The sequence below is a fragment of the Antrostomus carolinensis genome, unplaced genomic scaffold (genome assembly GCF_000700745.2).
Source record: "Antrostomus carolinensis isolate BGI_N321 unplaced genomic scaffold, ASM70074v2 scaffold1427, whole genome shotgun sequence".
Lineage (NCBI taxonomy): Eukaryota > Metazoa > Chordata > Aves > Caprimulgiformes > Caprimulgidae > Antrostomus > Antrostomus carolinensis.
Window position 1 is genome coordinate 9,211 of NW_010329281.1, and position 21,263 is coordinate 30,473.

General features: G+C 39.8%; 1 protein-coding gene across 1 annotated transcript; it reads left to right on the plus strand.

Annotated features, from left to right (window-relative positions):
- The first annotated feature begins 4,534 nt into the window (after nt 1-4,534).
- Nucleotides 4,535-10,617, plus strand: RIMS2 (regulating synaptic membrane exocytosis 2). The gene is made up of 6 exons (XM_010172475.2): nt 4,535-4,544; nt 5,170-5,311; nt 6,630-6,742; nt 7,443-7,544; nt 8,487-8,626; nt 9,072-10,617. Exons 1-6 carry the CDS (start codon nt 4,535-4,537, stop codon nt 9,288-9,290), a joined length of 726 nt encoding a protein of 241 aa, XP_010170777.2. The 3' UTR covers nt 9,291-10,617.
- Nucleotides 10,618-21,263: the final 10,646 nt, after the last annotated feature.

Genomic DNA, 21,263 nt, shown 5'->3' on the forward strand with positions numbered 1-21,263 from the left:
ATTGTAACACAGGTCTTTCCTTCTTCCTTACAAGTGCAAAGTAAGGGAAAGCCCCTGGTTACAGTTTCTCCCTGGCCTGCAAATGCTCTTTGGGCTTCATAAATGCTGATAGCGTGCATTATGAAAAAACTTAATCTGAAGAATTGTAACACCACGCTTCCTAAATTGGTAGCTGGCACTGGCCTCTGAGGCAAGGCGAGATGGGCTCAAAGATTCTCAAAGTGAGGTGACAGTGGAATCTTAAGTCCTGCTTACATTAGTAGATCATAATCCATGTCTGCTGCTTGGGGTCTGTAGGTAACACAAGGGAAAAAACAACTCAGCTGTGGTTCCCAGCAGTGCTTCCACAGGAGTTACATGCCTTGTTCAATGTGGCTAAAACCTGGGCTGTTCCAGACACAGAACTGTGCATCTGGAAGGGAATTTAAGACCTACCCGGTCCCCCTTTTCTTAGGTAGGATCAAATGTTCTTATACTCTCTGATGATTTTATCTAGCCTGTTCTTACCATGCCCAGAGCCAATCTCTAGATGCATAAAGGTCTTTACTCTTGAGAAATGGTCAGTTAAAGGCAACTTATTCTCTTTGTGGATCTAAACTCCTGAGTTCAAATTAAAATACCAAAGCAGTTTTTATGCAGACTTTTTGGTGAGGTGGAGAGAGCAGAGAAGAGGCACCTCAAGTATTTGAGTGTGTTTCTGAAGCCACAGCTTCTCTGTACTCAGTACAAGTCCTACCAAGAGATCACATACCACCTAGGGACTGACATAGCCAGCCTGCCTCTGCTTGCACCAGCGGTGTCCTTCCTTGAGGCTCCTTGCCTGTGGTGAGCAATTGTTGGAAGCTCTTGCTCTTCCTCACCCGAGGCAGATTTCATCTGGCTAGATCCCAGGTCATGGAAGGTAATCTCTTGCATTCACTGCAGTTTTCAACTTGTCCTCATCTGATACTGAAGATCATATCAATAGTTTTGTGCCCCTAATTTGCAATTGATTTGCACTCCAAGTTGTGGGAACAGATAATTCCATGTATAATTTGGAAAATGTGGCCTGTGGAGTCTATTTGCAGTAACCATATTAGTTAAATTACCAGTGTGATTAACTGTAAGAATGAGTGTGCTTTCATAAATGCCAAAGCAATTATTTTTGGTAATTTATTCCACTCCTTACAATATGGCTGCAAGAATATGAACTAGTGTTTTTCAGATAATATATTCCATGTTTTGTGATGGGGATTTGAGAGAATTTTCTTCTTTCTAGGGCAGTTAGGTTATACTAATTTAGATAACATTTTCAATGTTCTTTATTAGAATTTAGTAAATTGTTAATGAAACAATTTTCAGTGAAGGTGGTCAGCAACATACTTAGCAATAAAGTGCACTGTTAGACTCTTGTTTCTGCATCCTTGCTTTTGGTAGAATTAAAACCAATGTGGATGAAGTGGGTGCATATGTAAAAATACTTCACAATTATTAAACCAACCTCTACTTGTACAGTGGCACCAGTTACATCTTTACTTCTATGTTAGTGGCAGATGCATTCCCAGATTATTAATCTAGCTAGAGATTAGCATCACCTCAGTTGGGCTCATTCAACTGTGTGTTTGTTTTCACAAATGTTTTTGGGAAATGATCTGTCTTAAAAGAAAAAGAACAACTTTAAAACATATTGATGGTTTGTTCCTTTTGCAGAATGCAGCCACACAATTAACTGAATCAGCACAACTGAGTTGGTTTTAATTTCTAGGCAGGGGTGAGGGAAAATAGGTTGGGTTTCATGGAGTGGTAAGGCCTTCAACCAGACCTTCAACCACCTACAACTTGGAAGTATGGCACCAAGGGCTATTTCTTTGAGTTGAGCAACTGCTTTGCATTTTCATTACTTCTTGTAACCTTTTAAGTATTATAATACTGAATTTATGAAACACAAAATATGGATTATATAAATCCTGTCTTTGCTTTTCAGTAGTTTGAGGAATTTTGGGATCATATTTTATTTATTACATTTTTCCAGGGACTAATATATTGCTAGGATTGTGAGCAATCAAGTGTAGGTATTTCTTATGTGTATTATTACATATTAGTTTAGCTAAACTTAATCTGAAAGAATATTTATTTCTAAAGTAGTGGCTCAGGAGTCATGTCTGTGAATTGGAGCTTTTTCTGACTTCCATTCCAAATTGACGTTTTTCTGTTAAATCTTCAGTTCTTATTTCAAGAAGCATAAACATCATGATTAGGAGCCTTATTGCTGAGAGGTCAGATCTTTCTCTTTTAGGACCATCAGAAAGCTCTGCCTGTTTCTGTTAAAAACTGGAAAATAGTTATTTACATAGCCTCCTTTCAGACCTCCTTAAATTCAGTGTTAAGGTCAAAATAATTTCTGTTTCCAACCCACACTTAAACAAAAGTTGGATATGCTGTGCATGCTAAACTTCATGCTGTATCAAAGTTATCTTCTCAGCTGTCGAACTGCCTTCATGTGAACCAGAGCACTTATTTCAATTAAAATAAATGTAGGAAAATAAAACTACTTAAAAATAAGATTTAGAGGGATGGTAGGAACAGCTGGTGAAACGCAGGTGCCAGACTTGAATAACAATTGCATCAGTTCTGCCTTGATTTCTCAGTAAATTGATGTGCAAGAGATGTGTTCATTTTTTTTTCTGTGAATATTCTGCTAGAGTAAAGGCATACAGACTTACAATTCTAATTTTGAAAAAAATCTGCCTTACTAGTTAATAAAAATTACTATAAAATCCTTCACGTATCACATATTCAAACTCATACATATCCCAAGCCTCAAAATCTTTGAAAGTTACGATATGAAAAGACTGAAGAATCACGCCGGATGGAGATGGTCTGTTAAATTTGCGTGAGAGAATTCATGTTCACAACAATGAGCTGCGAATGACCACCATTCAGCAAGGCTGAACAAAAATGAATGTTTACTAATCAAAAGAGCTCTTAAACAGAAGAGTAATATCCTGTAACAATACTTAAATGAAAAGAGCATGGCACTTCAGGAGTTGTGTGCCTTTCACATGTAACTATGACACAATGTACCTTTACTGCAAAATTACAGCACTTTTTTTCAGGCAATTTTGTGGGAATATTTCTTTGATATGAGTGACTGGATTTTAGAACAACTCTGGAACAAGGTTGGAAGTCAGCTGCCAGCCTTCATTAGTTTAATTTAAATAATAAAACTAGCAGACACTTGGAAGAGTACAACCCAATAGAAATCAAATTCTTTACTTCTGCTCTCCATTTTTCATATGTCAAGTTAGCCTTCTATTTTTTTTTTATTTGTCTTTATTGTACCAGATATTTATGGGCATTTTCTGAAGTAATTTTGACATAGTAAAGAAATTATTTCTCTCTGTTGCGTACTAAATTCTGGTGGGTAGCTGATGTTCTAGAGCAAAATTATTACTTCTGTTATCTTTTATATACTGATTAAAAGTTACGGTCTTCAGAAATGCGTAGGAGGCTTGTAATAAGCGATACATTTTGAACCATTCATGATACCATTCATTTGGAAGGTGTCCCTGCTCATGGCAGGGGGGTTGTAACTAGATGATCTTTAAGGTCTTTTCCAACCCAAACCATTCTCTGATTCTATGATTCTATGATACTGCTATAGAAACATCTCACTACTGATAAATATTGGAATGGTATGAAATCTTTCTTGACAAGGGGCCCGTGGGTTTTCAAAGTGGTTTGGATATCTGTTTCCCACTTCACTAAAATTCCCATGTTTTTTGTGTGACCTGATATTCCTCCTGGCTGGAGGGCTTGGGGTACGCTCCTGGGAGGCTTCAACACACACTGCAGCCTGTAGGACAGAGGGACACTGAGTGACCTGTTCTCTATCCAAGGGTCTGGCTCTAAGAGACCCTCTATGCTCACTCCTCAGGGTGTGAGGGTCCTTCTCCCAGGACAATCTCTTCCCTTGGTAATTTCCTTTCTCAAATCCCTAGAGCTTCACTGACCTCACAGGTCCAGCGGTTCCTGTGCCCTCTGGAATGTGATGAGCCAGAGGTGGTGAAAGGGTAGCAGAAAGAAACTGCCAAAGAGGGCGAGTCCCTAGATACCTTGAGTATCTTGGATATTTCTCTACCCTCATTGTTTCAATATTTAAGAATTCTGGTATCATTTGGTGTCATGTCTATTTAGAGTTATTTGTCTTTTATGATATTATCAGTATATCATGTATCGCTCTGCTGAAGTTTTATCCATTGATGAGATAGAATAAATTGGAATACAGAATTTCCTGCACCATTGCAGGGAACAGCATTTAAAATCAGAAATGACATGGGGTGACTGTCTTATTCATGAAGGAAAAACTGAGGCTTCATTCCCACTCAGTTCGTTGTTTTGGGGGTTTTTTTGGTGGCACTTTCAATATTTCTTCCAGCTGAGGTCTTGATCAAATTTCTACACTAAAATGCTACCATATTAAGTTTTGAGTATTTCTTCCCTTGACTGATACCCAGCTATTTGTCACTTCTGTTTTTACAACTAAAATTAAACTATGCAAGAAGGTAAAAAAAATTGTTACTTCTGGAGGTGGAAATAAAGTTTCATATTGTGCATAAATCAATACTGTATTTTTTAGACATTAAGTTAAAGCAGCTAGTGAAATGAGAAGAGCATTAACAGAGAAGAAAGAATGGGAAATGTTCTTGATTGGTTGTTTACTGTGCTCTCTAATGGATATCTGTAGCTTGATTTAGCAGATAATGACCAAATGTTTTTAAATCAAATAATTTATGTGAATTAGACCATTGCTCAGACACTGCAGATTTCGGCATAATGGTAACATTTTAACTGAATTCCTAGGAGGGATGTATTCATTCAGAGAAAACATATTTCAAACACACTAGACTATGGATAGTGTAAATCTGGTTACCTCTGTGGGCAGAGTTGTGTTTTGTGTGTGCTGTCTGTCCCTGGAAGGCAGATGGTAACAGAACTAAGGTCCTGTAAAATAAATTTACAATGTTGCTTGCTTATTATTAAAAAAAAAAAAAAAAGGTAATTTTAAAATATAAGTTTTGGTACAGGTCATTAATTTCTGTCTTCGAGTGTCTCTGCCCCGTGGAGCGGTGGTGTGCCACCCAGCTGCAACAGCACGGTGTGATGGGGGCTTCTCTTTTGTCTTCACAGAAGCAGGGGGAAAGAAGCTGCGGAGCACTGTCCAGAGGAGCACTGAGACAGGGTTGGCTGTGGAGATGAGGAACTGGATGACTCGTCAGGCCAGCCGGGAGTCAACGGATGGGAGCATGAACAGCTACAGCTCCGAGGGAAAGTAAGCAGCAGTGATTACTGTGGTTATGTGACATTTCTCCATGAAACTGGTAGATAAGCAAAACTGAGGTGGGCGCTGTAGGTCTTGTTAGCCAAAATTCTTCTCACAAGCTAGTGTCATTGACAGACCAAGCCCAGCTTCCCCTGTGATCTAAAGAGTCTCCCATTGTTGGTGCAGGAAGGATGAGGATCATTTCTGCAGTGCCTGGTGGGTCAGAGCATCAGCATGTGGAGTGGCAGGAGCAGAAGCGGGTGCAGTGCACTGGGTAAAACACAGAAAAGGACAGTTTCTCTTCTGAAAACTCCTCACTTACCTCTGCTTTGCAGAGCAAAGCATTTCCAGGGCACTTCTGGGTGGCATTCACTGTGCTCAAGAGTTTTTTCAAAGATTCTGCTAATTAATCCTGAATAAATGATCTGGGCAGAAATGTGAGACTGTCATGTATTATGCTTTTCATAAAAGCCTGAGTTAAAGACTTCTGAGTGGTATGTCCAAGACACCACCCAGAAGAATCTTATTGTGGATAGATTTATTAGTGGTATTCACAGCAATGGATGATGCACCTATACTGGACAGTATATCTTCTATGTCCAAGTTGATGCACTATATGCGCTTGAGATGGACATTTATTTGGTCATTACAAATCTCATTAGTTCTTGTTGCCTTGTAATGGGTCACAGATAATTTATGTCAAGAATTTGAATTTTAAGTTACTTTGGTCATTTGCCACAATGGATTTCAGTTCCATTATTGAATATATACCATTTTCAAAGACACATTTTTAGCAAAATGTTTATAATGAATGCTGATTTTAAAAGCTGCTTTTAAAAATAGTGACCAGTATTCAGTCTAATGTAATAATTTCGCTGGATACATTTGACATTTAGCCATTGAGTTCACGTTGACTGAGAAATGTAAGCAATTTTAACTTCATGTAACTAAATTACTGGTAAAGGCATGGATTAGTATCTTACTGAACTGGTCTCATATAAATACTACAATAATTAACAGTGGTCTTTATTACACTGGGAAAAGAGAGCATGCTGGAAAAATATTACTGTGGAAGTTAGACCCAGTGAGGATTAGTGATTCTGTCACCTGTTTGGTTATATGCTGGAGGCCAAATTGCTGCTTGTTACACACTTGGAAGTTTTGACAATTACAGTAACTCTTTTGTAATCTTGTCAGTGTAAATAAGTTCCTTATGAGCAGTAGTACCAAAAATATAAATGCTAACTGCAAAACATCTGAAAACCAACCAAACAAAAAGGCAAATTCACATGTATTTATTGACTTTTTAAAAAATATTATTTTTTAGTTTGATTTTCCCTGGTGTGAGGTTGGCTGCGGACAGCCAGTTCAGTGATTTTCTGGATGGACTTGGTCCTGCCCAGCTTGTAGGACGACAGACTTTGGCAACACCATCAATGGGTAAGCATTTATGTCCTATAGATATGATATAATCTACTAGGTCTGGTAATTAGAACACAGAAATTATCTAGAATCTAATTTTTTAAATATGGATTTCCCGTGTGGTTTTGAACAACTCAGTTAAGACCGAAACTGTAACCTCAGCTGAAGTTGAACATAATTGTGGATGCTCATTAAGACACTCAAAAGTAGAAAAGTGCTTTGAAAAATTCAGTCTTTTAGCTCTTCAGTTTTCCATCTTTAAAATTCAGCTAATGAAACCAGTCCTTTCTTTTAATTACTTAGATAGTATTGAATAAAAATGGGCATTCAGGTGCACAGTATTTGTTATTATTGTGCTTACAGACTTTTTTATATTCACTAGTTATCTTCCCATACCTTGTCTTAAACTAGAGGCATGGTGAAGACATTTCAAGCAGTTTTACAGAGCTGCTTTGTACTAATTCACTTAAGCCTTATTGTTATCTGAAATTCTTAAGGAAAAAAAAAATAATTTGAAGTGGTAGAGGCATGGGCTAACGTAAATAGCAGTGCACAGGATAAGTATTACATTATCTAGTAGTGTTAAAATCCGGATCATACTTACTGGTGGAATGGAGACGATACAAGTCATCACGTATTCATCCTAGAAATTCCTATAGCTTTTAATATGTTTAGGTATTTCTGAATTACAATGCCAGGATTTCTTTTTGTTCTCTAGGAGATATCCAGGTGGGAATGATGGACAAGAAAGGACAACTGGAAGTAGAAATAATCCGAGCCCGTGGCCTTGTTGTAAAACCAGGTTCAAAGACACTGCCAGGTAAAGCAGAAAAATCTTGGCAACAAGAATAGAGTTCTAGCAAAAAAATCCAACGAACCCCCAACTTCTGAGCCTTTACTGTTCCACTTAGGTAAACTCCTAGCAAATTCACATGTCAGTAGATAACAGTATTGTACACTGAAATTCATAATGTATTGAAATGAAATATACAAAAATTGAAATATACAAAAATCAACCCTACTTCAAGAGGGGGAAAAAAAAAATCAGTCTCTTGTCTGGGCTACCAGAAGACATAAAAATATTTTATTAATAGCAAATGTATCCTTGGTTATGGGATAGAAAGGTATATACTGAAGATGTGATGTAGGAATCTTAGGGATGAAGAGAGAATCAACAAGAGGTGTGAAATGGCTACCTACTTGAAAAGTAGTCCAGTATTTGATACTTCTTATTTTATAGTCTGATGTCCTATAACACTATGTGAAAAGGACAATATAATGATATTTTTAGCAAGCTCTTCTGCCAAAATAGAAATTGTGTCAGAGTCTTTTCTTCACTGATTTTCACCTTGTAGATAATTTTAAATTATTAACAATTTGGAACATTGATCCACATCTCACCAAAGTCAATGCAAGTCATTCATTTACTTAACAGGCCTATTTTGCATACTGTACAGTATAAGGATACTATATATAGGAATATCTGATTTTTTTCAGGTCAAAATCTGAATTGTTTCATGGCAAAAGAGACATATAAAAAAAAGTAAAGAAAAAATTATACCAGGGAGAAAAGTAAAGAAAATGCATGGATGCTTTACACGAGAATAAATGTTAATATTACTTGTGAAAATTTGTTCATACAAGTTATATATCCAGTAAAAGGCAGATTTTATCACATGGTGATAGAACAGTGTATCTGTTCTGCAAAAAATCTGTACTTCTTTACTTATTGTTCTGTGTTTTGTATTTTCTTTCTTCTAAGCACCATATGTAAAGGTGTATCTATTAGAAAATGGAGTCTGCATAGCCAAAAAGAAAACAAAGGTAGCAAGAAAAACGCTGGAACCACTTTATCAGCAACTTCTATCATTTGAAGAAAGTCCCCAAGGCAAAGTTTTACAGGTAATTTGCATCAGTGTTCTTCTGAATCTGAAAATGTCACCTGTACAGTTTTCACTGAATGAGTTTCAAACTTTGTTTCGTGCTTCATTTGCCAAGGTCTGCTATTTCAAATAGTTGTTGAGGAGATTACTGTAGTATTATTACTTGTTGATGCAAGTAGAAAGTGTTGAGCAAAAGTTAGTTTTGGATTTGTTTTGCTTCTGCTATAAGTATGAGCTCCTTCTCTCACCGGGCTTTCTTTAGTATCATGGATAACCGCTCTGTTACTGCCCAGGTCATTTCTGTCACTGCATCATTATTAGTATACACAGAAATAAACTGTCAGCAGTCACATATCTAATTACGTACTATAATTAAATAAGCAGAGACATTTGATGAATCAGATTGAAGCTCTTGGCATTTTTGCTGAAATTTTTCTATTTTCTTCTGTTTTCTTTGCCAACAGATAATTGTTTGGGGAGATTATGGACGTATGGATCACAAATCCTTTATGGGAGTGGCACAGATACTTTTAGATGAACTGGACCTGTCCAACATGGTGATTGGGTGGTTCAAACTCTTCCCTCCTTCTTCTCTAGTAGACCCAACTTTAGCTCCTCTCACTAGAAGAGCTTCCCAATCATCTCTTGAAAGTTCAACAGGACCTTCCTATGCTCGCTCATAGCAGCTGTGAAACTGTTGTCATAGCAACCAGCGTTACAAAAAAAAAAAATTTACAGGTCGCAAACCCTGGTAACACTGCATGCTTAATGTTGTGTCTTCTGAGCCTGTTTCTAGGGCTGCAACGCGATCCTGTGTTCTCAAGGAAGTTGCACACATTGTGCCCTATGGAAGGCCCTCAGGTGAAGGACTGAAGTCATGAAGAACTGATAGATTTGGAGTTCAGGGACACTCAGTTTTGGTCCAATCTGAAGCCATGGACTAAACTAAAAGAATCAATCTGTTTCATGCAACAAAAGTCCTTTTCAATGGCATATCTGTTTTGTTGCTCCTGTTTCTTTATTTATCTGCCCTCCCCTCCTAAAGCCTGGTTATGCCACAGAAATGGAGTTACCCTCCCATGAAGCCATGTTACAAGTCAGTGAATTAGCAAACATTGGAAGAAAAGAAGAATGTAAGGATGGTGGAAAAGTCAACTGTCATTTGAAACAAGTTTGCTTGAGATCTGAAAACTCTTCGTACTCAAAAGGTTCAAGACTTAAAGTGGCAGGCTTCATACCTCCAACTATAAATACAGTGAAACCCCAGATGTGATGGACTCTCTGAAAAATAAAATTCTGTGGATATACTGTACTGTATGAAATTAAAGAAACTTTTTTGCATGGACACAGATTTAGCTGAACACTTAAATTATTTTCTTGGGGCTGCAACTTGCAAAAAAAAAAAAAAAGAATAAATCAGCCATTTTCAACAATTTATATTATTTTTAAAAATAAATTTCACTAGTGCATGGTTTTAAAGGGAAGAGAATGCAACAGGGTGATACAAAGACACACCACGTTTATCATTCTTTAAACAAGTCATGGTCTGTATTTTTGCAGACATATACTAAAAATAAAAAATAATTTCTAGCAAATATTTAAAATTCTGTTTATGTGACAAGAAATAAGTGTAATATATTAAATTTATTTAAATGCAAAAGGTACAAGCCTTGTAAAGTTCAACATAATGTGCAAATTGTACACTTCTTTTACCTCCTCCTTTCTCTATCTCTCCTCCTAGTCTCCTCTCTTCCTTTTGCTCTTTTCCCCCTCTACCTCCTAGGATGATCATCATATTCTAAAATGGCTACCTTTTGACTTACTACTCTCTTATGCCCCATATTTGGTTCAGGGTTGAAGATTGTTCTGCATTTCTGAATTATTTGAGAAAAATATTGTTTAAGAACTTACTTTTTTTTTTCAAGCATGTTGAAAAGGATTTTGCAACATGGCTTGGGAGTACATTAATGTAATTCAGCATGTATTTGATAAAGAAGATATTTGAACTTTTTGCAATTTATTGTACAGTGCATGGTAACTTATTTTCATTTTTTCTCACCTTCAAATTGAATTCTACAGCAAAATACTGGAATCATGTGGCCATTGTAAGACGTCTTCAGTAAATTTGTTTTCAGCACCAGCATCTTTCATTCAAAGGTTGAACTATAATTTCTTGAAGGTTTTTGGAAAGAGAAAAAAAAAAAAGTACTTGGTTGATTTGTAGAAAATAAATTTAAATGATTTTATTTGCACTAAACCAAATTAATTGCTACATTTTTGAGATTTCAAAAGCAACAAAGGTTACTAATTCATACGGTTCTTCTGCTGTAAAGTTCAATTTTCATAAACTACACTTGTGTTTCAAAAGTCATAATTAAGTAATATCAGTCTGAAAAAATGTCAATCTTTGGTTTGTAAAATAGCCTTAAAGAAAGCTTATCAGTACCACTTCAACAGCTATTTGACACCATTACCAGAACCCTCACTGCAGTCAATGGATCTTCAAAAACCTGGTTTTTGTAGCAGACAGTAACTACCATTGGGTGGTGCTGCAAGTTCAAGCTTCTCATTAAATTACATTATTTAAAGGGAATGTAACTGGCTAACATTTAATAACAAAATATCCTTTTTTTTCTGGGTCTTTGTATGCCTTTAATACCTATTTAAGGTTTAATATTGAAACCTTGCAATAATTTTTGAAATATATATTACATTTACCTTTAAGGCCACACAGAATTATTCTGATTTTATTTGAAAATCAGTTATTAAAGTTTCCCTTTAAGAAATCGTACATGCCTTGTAAGAGGGCAAAAGTAATAACAGTATCACTTAAAATGCCTTTTACTTTGTGCAATATCATATAAAGCAAGATTGTGTCTTGTCTTCAGAGTTTATATAATGGATTATTGTTAAGTTAATGGACAGACTGGTAAAATTATATTTATTGAAATAATTTAGACATCTGTCTACCAGCAGCAAATAAATACTACTAACATGCAGTCTACAATATCCCCTAGGATATTAAACAAAAATACATAGTCATTTTCCTGATACTGTGAGATGTGCTCACACATTCTTGTATGCATAGTCCTATATAAATTATTTCAAATTTTAAAATCAAGGACAGGACACATGGAAAGTTTGTACATACTTGTCATTATGCAGTATTTATTTTAAAAAAAGTAATGTATTTTTTTTTAATTTTCACACGTCTGCAACTCTACTTATGGTTTAGTCATGTAAATAGCACTATTCCAGTGATCACTGCTGTCTTGTACATAGTACGTTTTAAAAAGTTAAAAGGAATTACAGGTGGGGGAGAAAAAAAAGGGCAGATTAGGCCTGTAATGAACACCAACTAATGTAAATCAAACTCATTCTGGTGATGGTATTTAACACTTTAAATAAAACATTTTCTTTACAGAACTTGCGTGCGGCGCTTTGTAGCTTTTTTCTGAGATGGTCAGCAGCATCCTTTAGTTTTGAGTTTGTGGGAAACAGCACATGCAGCTGATGAACAAGCAAGCTTTTTTTTTCTCAGAACACTGCTGCAAATGAAATACCATTTTTAAGATAACACGTTCCCTGCCAGAGGTTTTTGGATTGTGTGTGCGCCCAGGCAGGGGGAGTAGGAAGAGGCTGGGGCGGCCTCTCCCCAGCCAGGCGTCAGGCTCTGTGCTCCGGCCACGCTCCTGCTCTCAGTGTTGAAACAGGTGCACGGTTCCAGGGCTGGAGCTGTCTCTAAATTGCCTAGTCCTGGCTGCGAGGATGTGCTCGAACTCTGATGCAGCTGGCACGCTAAATGCGCTGGGGCCAGCATGAAGTGCTACTGCCAGCTGGTGTGGAGTGGCCATGCCACCTGGTTGGACTTCCAGCATTTGAAATGGGTGGCCACACTCATGGTGGCTGTTGGGGATGGTTGTGGACCAAACTCCCATCCTGTTCCAGAGTTTGTTGGGAGGACCCTGCCTGGCCTTCCCCAAGCAATATTGATGGTGTTCCTCACCCAACTGTGGTTCCTGCCACAGCTTAGTGCACTAGGGAAAGCTGTGGGTTTAGATATTCAGCTGTTGAACTGGAATATGAAACAGGTTGGAGTGTAAAAAGTAAGTTTGGAAGCTTCCACCCTATCCCTAGATACTACCTAAGACTAGCTTTTTAAAAATTATTTTTATGAGCAGGGCACAAACGAGGACAGAGCACCCAGCCAGCAGCAATGGCTGCTGGGGTGTGCAGCCTCTGCAGCTGGGAATGGGCAGTGGTCCAATACCTCTGCAGCTGTGTGGGGGTGAGGATGGAGATGGTGGGAGCGGAGACTTCTCGGTCTGTCTGGCTCCTCAGAGGCAGCCTCAGCACCGGCGATGGTGGCTGGGCAAAACTCAAGCGCTGCCACTAAGTCGGGTATCTGTGCCTTAGAAATTTACTGAAGACTGAGATGCTGGCAGTTTGTACAGAAAAAATCTGTGCATTTGATCCCAGATACAAAGCAAAAGAAAAGTGTTGTGGTAGTCAGGAGATAAAAACGCCAAGAAAAAAATGCATCTGCCTTTGGCACTCTAGAAATAAACACAAATACTTGAGAATACTGATCGAGTTGTACTGGACAAAAAAGGCCACAATATACTACTTTTCTAAAGGGTCCTTTTCTTTTTTGAGACAGTTTCTCAAGGTTGCTTGCTGTTTCCCCTCACCAACACCTTCTTGCCCACCTCCACTTAATTAAAAACAAAACAAAACAAAACAACACAATTGGAGATGATTTTAATCTTAGCAGTACTGCTTTATTCATGACTACTAAACATTGGCTCAGATGGTTGATTCATGCTGTTTTTCTGGGAAGTGTTTGTGCCAGGAAAAAAATGCAGCAAAACACTATGTCACCCAAGTTGTGGGGCTTTTCTGCTTCCATGCCTTCAGTGTAGGTCTTTTAAGGCTTAAGTAGTGAGATGCTTTTGCCATAATGAGGGTGCACACATGTGACCAGCACGTGCTAACCAGGACATCATGGCATTCTGATGGCCTCCTGCTCCTATCAAGTGGCCATTCACAATTGTATAACTAATGAAAATATATCTTTTTATACAGAAGGTTAAATACTGATGTTGAAATACGACATAAAAGTTAACAAAGCATGAGATTCCACACCTTCCATACAAAGTTGGGTAATGCTGTGAGGGAGTCTAGAGCAGTTCGTATTTGTTTCCTTGGCTCATACCCCTGTGCAATTCTCACATCCCTGTCACCCAAGCAGCAAAGAGTAGAGACCAGAGCTGTAGGTCTCATAACAATCTTCCAAGTGTGACTACCCACTCTGTCCCTTCCTTAGTAAATATTTACAGTAAGCCTTTACCAGGAGCAAGCAGGTATGGGAGAAAGAAGACAAACATTTTCCCAGGCAAAACCAGCCTACATTTAGGACAGATTATGAGAATGAGCTTTAGCTGGCAAAAAAAAAAAAAAAAAAAAAAAAAAAAAAAAGCTATGTGCTGCTAAAACCAAAGATAAATCAGCTTCTAGAATTATTGGCTTAACACATGCCTATATTGGGTCTCTTGTTTAGGATGGGATGAAGCACTTTGGGGAGAACAGATTCTCTCCCCACTGACCACAGCAGCTAAGCTTAGGAGAAGCAGACCCAGCCTCAGCAGCCAGGAATAAGAACAAAGACTCCATGTTCCCTTATTAGCAAGTCCTATCTGAACTGCCTGTATAATTATCAGGTCTGAGGGCAGCAGGCAGACGATGACTGATGAGGGAGGAAATGACTGGGAATTAATTTCCCAGATCTGACACAGTGCCCTGTCAGGTCACGCCTCAGCCCAGCCCAGGGAGAAAAAGAAGCAGCCATACTAATTAAGCCATAGGGCATTAATACCTCCAAATATATTTGACATGAGGTCACACGGAAAGAAAAGAGCATAATAGATCTACAGAAAGTGCATGACATGGGACTGAGGAAAAGTTTGTCATAAATGCTTGTCCTCAGAGACCGTTCCTGCAACCAAGAATGGTTTATTAAGTGCCATCAAAATCGTATGTATTGCTGAACTGGCACTGGCATGAAGATGGAATGGGTGAGTGGCACTGGATGCCATTAGCTTTATGGACGTAGAGGTTTAGTATACCTCAACGAGGTGGGAGCGGGTTTCGCACTGGTAGACTATTTCAAGGGCAAGACTTAAGAGCAGCAGCTGAGATCAGTTGGCTTGTTCAGCTTGGAGAAAATAAGGCTGAAGGGGACCTTATCACAGCCTACAACTTAGTCATGGGGAGCAGCACAGGGGGAGGCGCTGATCTCCTCTCTCTGGTGACCAGTGATAGGACACAAGGAAATGGAATGAAGCTGCATCAGGAGAAGTTCAGATTGGACATTAGGAAAAGGTTCTTCACTGAGAGGGTGGTCGGTCACTGGAACAGGCTGCCCAGGGAAGTGGTCACAGCACCAACCCTGTCAGAGTTCAAGGAGCATCTGCACAATGATCTTAGTCATATGGTTTAGTTTTAGGTGGTCCTGCAAGGAGTAGGGAGTTGTACTCGATGATCCTTATGGGTCCCTTCCAACTTGAGATATTCTATGGTTCTATGAATTATCTATACAGCTGTTAGCAGGGCTAGTATAGTCCTTCTGTCTAGCTGCAGTTTTGGTAAGAGAATGATCAGTGTTTTAAAGATTGTATTAGTATTAAGGTGAGACCACTCACTGAAGTGAAAACAAAACAAAATACCAACACTTACTAGGCCAAAACTCAACTAAGAGGTCCTGCAATGCAAATAGTGCATCTGACACATGAAGAAAAGGCCAGTGCTACACTTGCCAGTGCATGTCAACCTAATTTGAATCAGAATAGTGGCCAAAATTATTATCCCCTTGATGAGAATAAAAAGCAGACTTAGGGAAGATTGAGGGATGAAATAGGAATGTGAAATTATCAAAGGAACAATGGGCAGATATTTTATTGATCCCTCATTTTGTTTCTGGTTAATTAGCACTTCAGCTGCAGCATTCCTGAACAGTGGCAAACAGCTCCCTGAAGATGAGGAAGAGTCATTTATATCAGGCACCATCTCCCATGGACTAGCACACTGAGAGTGCTGCTGCATGGGAAGCAACTTGGTTAAGAAGCTTGAGAACATTTCTAATGCCTTCTTACAGTCTACCGCACACTGGAAATGACACTAAGATTTTTGTTTTTTGACAGCTTCTCATCCCATATTCTGATTCCATACCAACTTCCAAGCTGTGATTTTCTGTTTCAGAGCCTGAACTCCAGTCCTGCTTACTCTCAGATCTGTTAATTTGGACTTTCAGAAGCCTTAGCTACCACCTGCCACGTGCCTGAGGTGTCAGTGTACGTATTTATACAGCCGCATGCATGAACAAATGAGTCCTGTCCTTCACTATGTTTCAACTGTAGAAGCCCAACTGACTGGAAGCCAACAGCTCCAGCTCTCTAGGAAATGCCCCAGGGTAATATGGCACTTTACCAATAGATAACTTTATTCCTCACTGGCAAAGATACAAGTTGAAGAAAAGACATTTTTTATATATTCTGATCCACTTGGCCATTGAAACAAAGTGAGAGCTAAGAAGAGTATATCTCAGAGTAAGCCAAGAAGTATTTGGCTCACATGAAGGGAACCAGGCCACCAAATCAGCTAAAAACCAATCGCATCTCTAATCTGTCCCGTAAATAGATGAGCCAGGTGCTACATAAGGGAATGCTGAGTGGAGACAGAGAAGTGACAAGTTCCTGCCAGCACCTTAAAGAACCTTAAACCAAAAAATCTCTGTTGGAACAGGTCTCAACTCTCAAAGTTTCAGTAAGATGCAAAAGAAAAAAAAAAGAATGTCAGAATCCCCATTTCAGATTTCTGTGCACTACAGTAATTTCTAACCCAGGATTTCTTGTTTTCAATTAGCATGCTGAGGTATTAGTAAAGATCACAGTATCTGTATAGCTGTAAGGCCAGTTTTCTTTAGTTTCACACTTGGGTAACTAAGAATTTATTTTTATAAAGTAATGGTTTTTCTTTACCTGCTTAGGCATAGTTTTTACTTCCTTGTTTTCTTTAAGAATGATCCATAAACTGAGAGCAGGACCAAGCTTCCTCCCTGTGACCTTTCCACATGTGATATGAGTCTGGTTTGTACTTAAAATGTGAGCAGATGCCTTAGGCAACAACTTCAGAATAATCTGGCATATAGTTATCTCCCTCCCTCAGCAGCTTTGCTTTCCTAATCAGTGCTGATTAACAAACTTAATTGTGACAGCTGAGTGTCAATGCAGTTCAGCAAGCCACACCTACAGCCCAAGATGGATACTCAGGCTGTCTTCAAACATCTAATTTAGGTGAAACTCAGAGGGCCAAAATTAAGAGTCTATTTAATTATACTCAACGAAAAGAGACAGGAGGCCCTCCAGGGTAATTCTAATTTAGGATCCTCTGGAAAGCCATTTTGAGCACCTTTCACTATCAACTACAAAGGAGGCCTAAGGCAGTTCAGCTTCCGAGGTAGGCCATGCAAATAGCTCCTGAAATGACAATGCCACCCTCTGGATAAGACTTAAAAGAATAACCAGTGCTTATCCCCTTCAGTACTTCCTGCTCCCAGAAAACCTCTGGGAAAGTCTTTCTCCTGAGACCTGAACGACAATGAATTTGAATGTTGTGAAGGCAAAAACGTGGGGAATGGAAAAATGTACCCACTGAAGTTTCTCTACCCTCTCATGCAAACCTCAGGACTGCTGACTAACACCATGGCTGACCTTGGCCTTGAGGACTGACCATGGCATGAGGACTGGACGTATTTCTGCTCTCAAACAGCTACTTGAGTTGCACTTGCAGACAAGCAAGATGCCACCCGGCTGCAGGAGCCCTGCAACAGCATCGTCCTAGTGTCCCTGCCTTGCTTCAGTCTCTGGACCTCCGTTAGTTAGGTCACACCTGCACTGCTCGATAAAACAAGCCAGCTCAAATTCACAGGTGTGGAGACCCAGTAGCACAGCTTGCTTCGCAACTGTACATCTGAATTCTCTTCCTTTCACCCTTTCCTTCCCCTCCTCAAGTAAGATTGCCTCTCTCAAACTGCTGGGAACAAAGTCTGGCCTGTGCTATCCCCAAGGAATTTTCTGGGAGAGCACTGCCTGTCATGGCTTAAAACCGTAGCAGGAGCCATGCCAGTGATGGCACGGTGCACATGGCACAAGCCAGGACTTTAGCGTATGGCCTGCCCTTGCTTACAGATGCAGCCTGGCCACCTTTGCACGCAAGGATGAAGAGCCAGATGGGAATTCAAGTGGATGAGCAAAGGATAGATCAGTCCTTTCAAAACTGGGAACAGAGCACCCTTCTTGACAAGTTTGAAGCCTTTTTCTTTACTCCATGTAGTCTTAAATAAATGCTTAAATAAATTGAGATTGTTAAGGAAGAAAGGCCAAAGTCAACAAGAATTTCAGGAATGAAAAGCTGTTGTAAGATGGTCAAGCTCCTAGGCACTGTGAGCAAAATTGGAGGTTTTGGCTCCAAGCTTACAAGGGCTAATTCTCCCCTTCCTCAGGAGGGCTAAGCTACGTGGAGTTAAAGCAAACATCTGGGTGGTGTTGAAGAGCCACGATGTGCTGCTGCCATCACAGGAGAGACAGGAGGCGTGGGAGCTGGAGGGGGCACTAGAAAGGGCTACAGCATGTACCCTGCCCCCAATCAGCAGGAGTGGTAAGCACTGGTCAACTTGCTGAGGAGTTGCTTCAGGGAAAGTAAGCAACAGAATCCATTTTCCACTTTCCCAGAAGTCTGCTGTTCTGGACAAATATTTACTTTGCTCAAGTTGGTCCTACTTATATAAGTTTGCAAAAAAAGAACAGGCTCACGGCCAATTAAACACAATTAACAAGGATAACATGAATGAACCAGGCAAAGTAATTAAAGTATGAGGAGAGGGGGGAAAAAGACCCCTACTAAGCATTGCAATCCATTAATTCATTCTTCTCCATCCCTCAACCACAACCAGGATGTTGTCTTGTCTAGTTCAGCACCTGTGACACTGTCCCGAATAAACAAACCAGCATGCAGGTGTTTTTTCCAATAAAAAGCCATCACTGACCTTGATATCACAACTGCTCCTAACTGATTTATGGAGGGATGCAGTTATTTCAGTTTTAGGGGTGAAGCTAATCTCCAGGCACCAGAGATAAGGATAAGCTCTTTTTGATGTGGTAGGTTATCCTGCTCCTGTCTACCAGAGAGTGTCATGTACTTTCTTTTGAAGCATTTAGCAGGGGTACTTGTCAAACTGGGGTGAAACAAGAGGCTGGGATCCAGGATGGTGGCTCCATGGTATTTGAGGCTAGCCTTAATCTTGCTGCTGATCTGCAGTCTTTAAGGATGCCAAGTAACAGTGAAATGAGATGGCTTAAAGATCATGTTTATGAGTCTCCTTACATTCAAATGTGGTTTTGGTTTTTATTTTACTGTCCTATTATTTACGGAGCACATGTCTCCAGGTCATAACTGTTAGTATAGCTTGAGTTGTTCAAGACAAATTCTTCTCTGAAAAATAAAAAAGCATTGTCTTGGGTAGAGGCCAAGAAGAAAATGGCAAATTGGAAAGAAACAGCTCACCATTCATGCAGAAAAGGAAAGTTAAGGAATAAGTGTCTGCCTAGCAAGGCTCCACAATGGGCCATTGTTAAATGATGCCAAATCCCATACATCATCTCCCCTAGAAATGAACAAAAATGAATTTGTTTTAAGATGATCTATTACCCAAAGCTCTGCAGGGGAAGAAGAAGCTGGAAGAAGCTGTGATGCAGTCATCTCCCACTGAGCCTTCACTGGAACTTTCTTTTCTTGGGAGAGGAGCTCAAGTCAGCCTCAGAGGAACCACTTACTGGGAATGTCAAACCACACAGATCCCTTGGGATCTGCAGGGATGATGGGCATAGCTGAGTTAGATTGTGATCAACATGTAGCCAGGGTTGGGTTTTTTAGAAGCGTTTAGATGTCTCACTAAAAATGAAAATGCAGGTACCAATAATAACTAGTGAAATGGTGGTGAGGACAAGCTGGAAGGACTCTTAGGCTCTCAAGTGATATGGAGGCACCATGAACTGTGGGACAAGACCTGCCCTCTAATTATTGCTCCACTTAGCACTGAATTATGCTATACCCAGCAAACCCTTTCAGTGCAGTGTCTGAGAAGTGCCTCTGCCCACGTCCCTCAGCAGACTGAGACTCACCAGGGAAGGTAAATATACTACCCATTGGTATCTGCATAAAAGAGGCATATTACCTCCCTCTAATGGGTGTTCCTGTGAGAAGGGATTGTTCCAGCTTTTGATTCCAATGACACTGGACAGATTTTGCAGCCGTTGATCCTTGTTAGAGAATGGGCTTTCCTCCTGCCCTGGCACCAGGCTCTATTCCTTGCTGCATGGGTTGCATAAATGCCTGATCTAGGGTTATGCATGCTCCATGTGTTGCGACATTAACTTTACCAACCAACTTTACCAACTTTACCTAGCTCCCCGCATTGTGTTTTACAATGCCTTCACCTAGGTACTAGAGCTCCCTCGGTATTGAAGCTCCCTTGGTACTAAAGCTCAAGAGTGCTCTGCCATCTGTCGAGTCTCTAGGGATAGGACTCATCTCACTTAATTTCAGAGATCAGCCAGGTGGACATGTGTATCTGAGTAGTTCATTCTGGTCTCCCAGTATAGACAGTGGAAATTGTACTTTTAGAACCCAATTTATCCCATATTTTAGATGTCTCTTTTAAGATGGAAATGGATCATAGCTTAGCTGTACCTATTCTCGTCACTAACTATAAAGGGAATAGCTCAGCTGTACGTTTAGTCAGCTGAATACCATTAACTGAATCTTGCTATTGACTCAAATGAGCTTTTGACTGAAGCCTCCTACATGGCTCCAGCACAGAAGAGGCACCACTGCGGCATCCAGTCCGAGGCCACTGGAGACATGTATTGAGTGCTGCAGGATGGCAACTGAAAGAGGTGCCTTGAGCTAACCCAGCAGAGAAGGCAAAGACATCTCTGGATATGTCTGAAATTGTAGGTGTTCGGCAGCTGTTTCTGTGGTGCATAGTGAGAGCCCTCTCCCAAAGACAGATGGCTGCAGCCTTTCTTCTCTCAGGTAGCTACTTCAGCCTCAGGCTGTTTTTTAAAAGCTTGCTGAGGCAGCTGTATTGCTCAGTCTTTCACCTGTAGCAGAGACTGATGGACATGTGGGAGTACGGGGAGGGGTTGGTTAGACATGCCTGATTTCTGGTCCAGGATCTGAGGAACCTCCCTGTATTTTGGATTTAAACAGCTGCTGAATAAAATACACAGCAACATCCCTGGGTAGAGACTGTCCACCTCTCACAGATCACCTTATTCACAACACAGGAACAGGCTTCAACTCTTTTTTTTTCCTTTCGTGCAAATTAAACCCTATGTGTGCACCATGCTTTCTACAAGCAACACGGCCTTCACACGTTAAGTAACATATACCTGTTGTCTGAAAGAACATCTCATCTTTTAATCTCCCTAAATCTTCAAATTTCTTATTTCCTGTACTATCAACTATTATTTTAACCCTAAAATCATACGGCTTTATCCCTCTGATGAATGTACACTCCAGTTGGAGAGAATGATGTT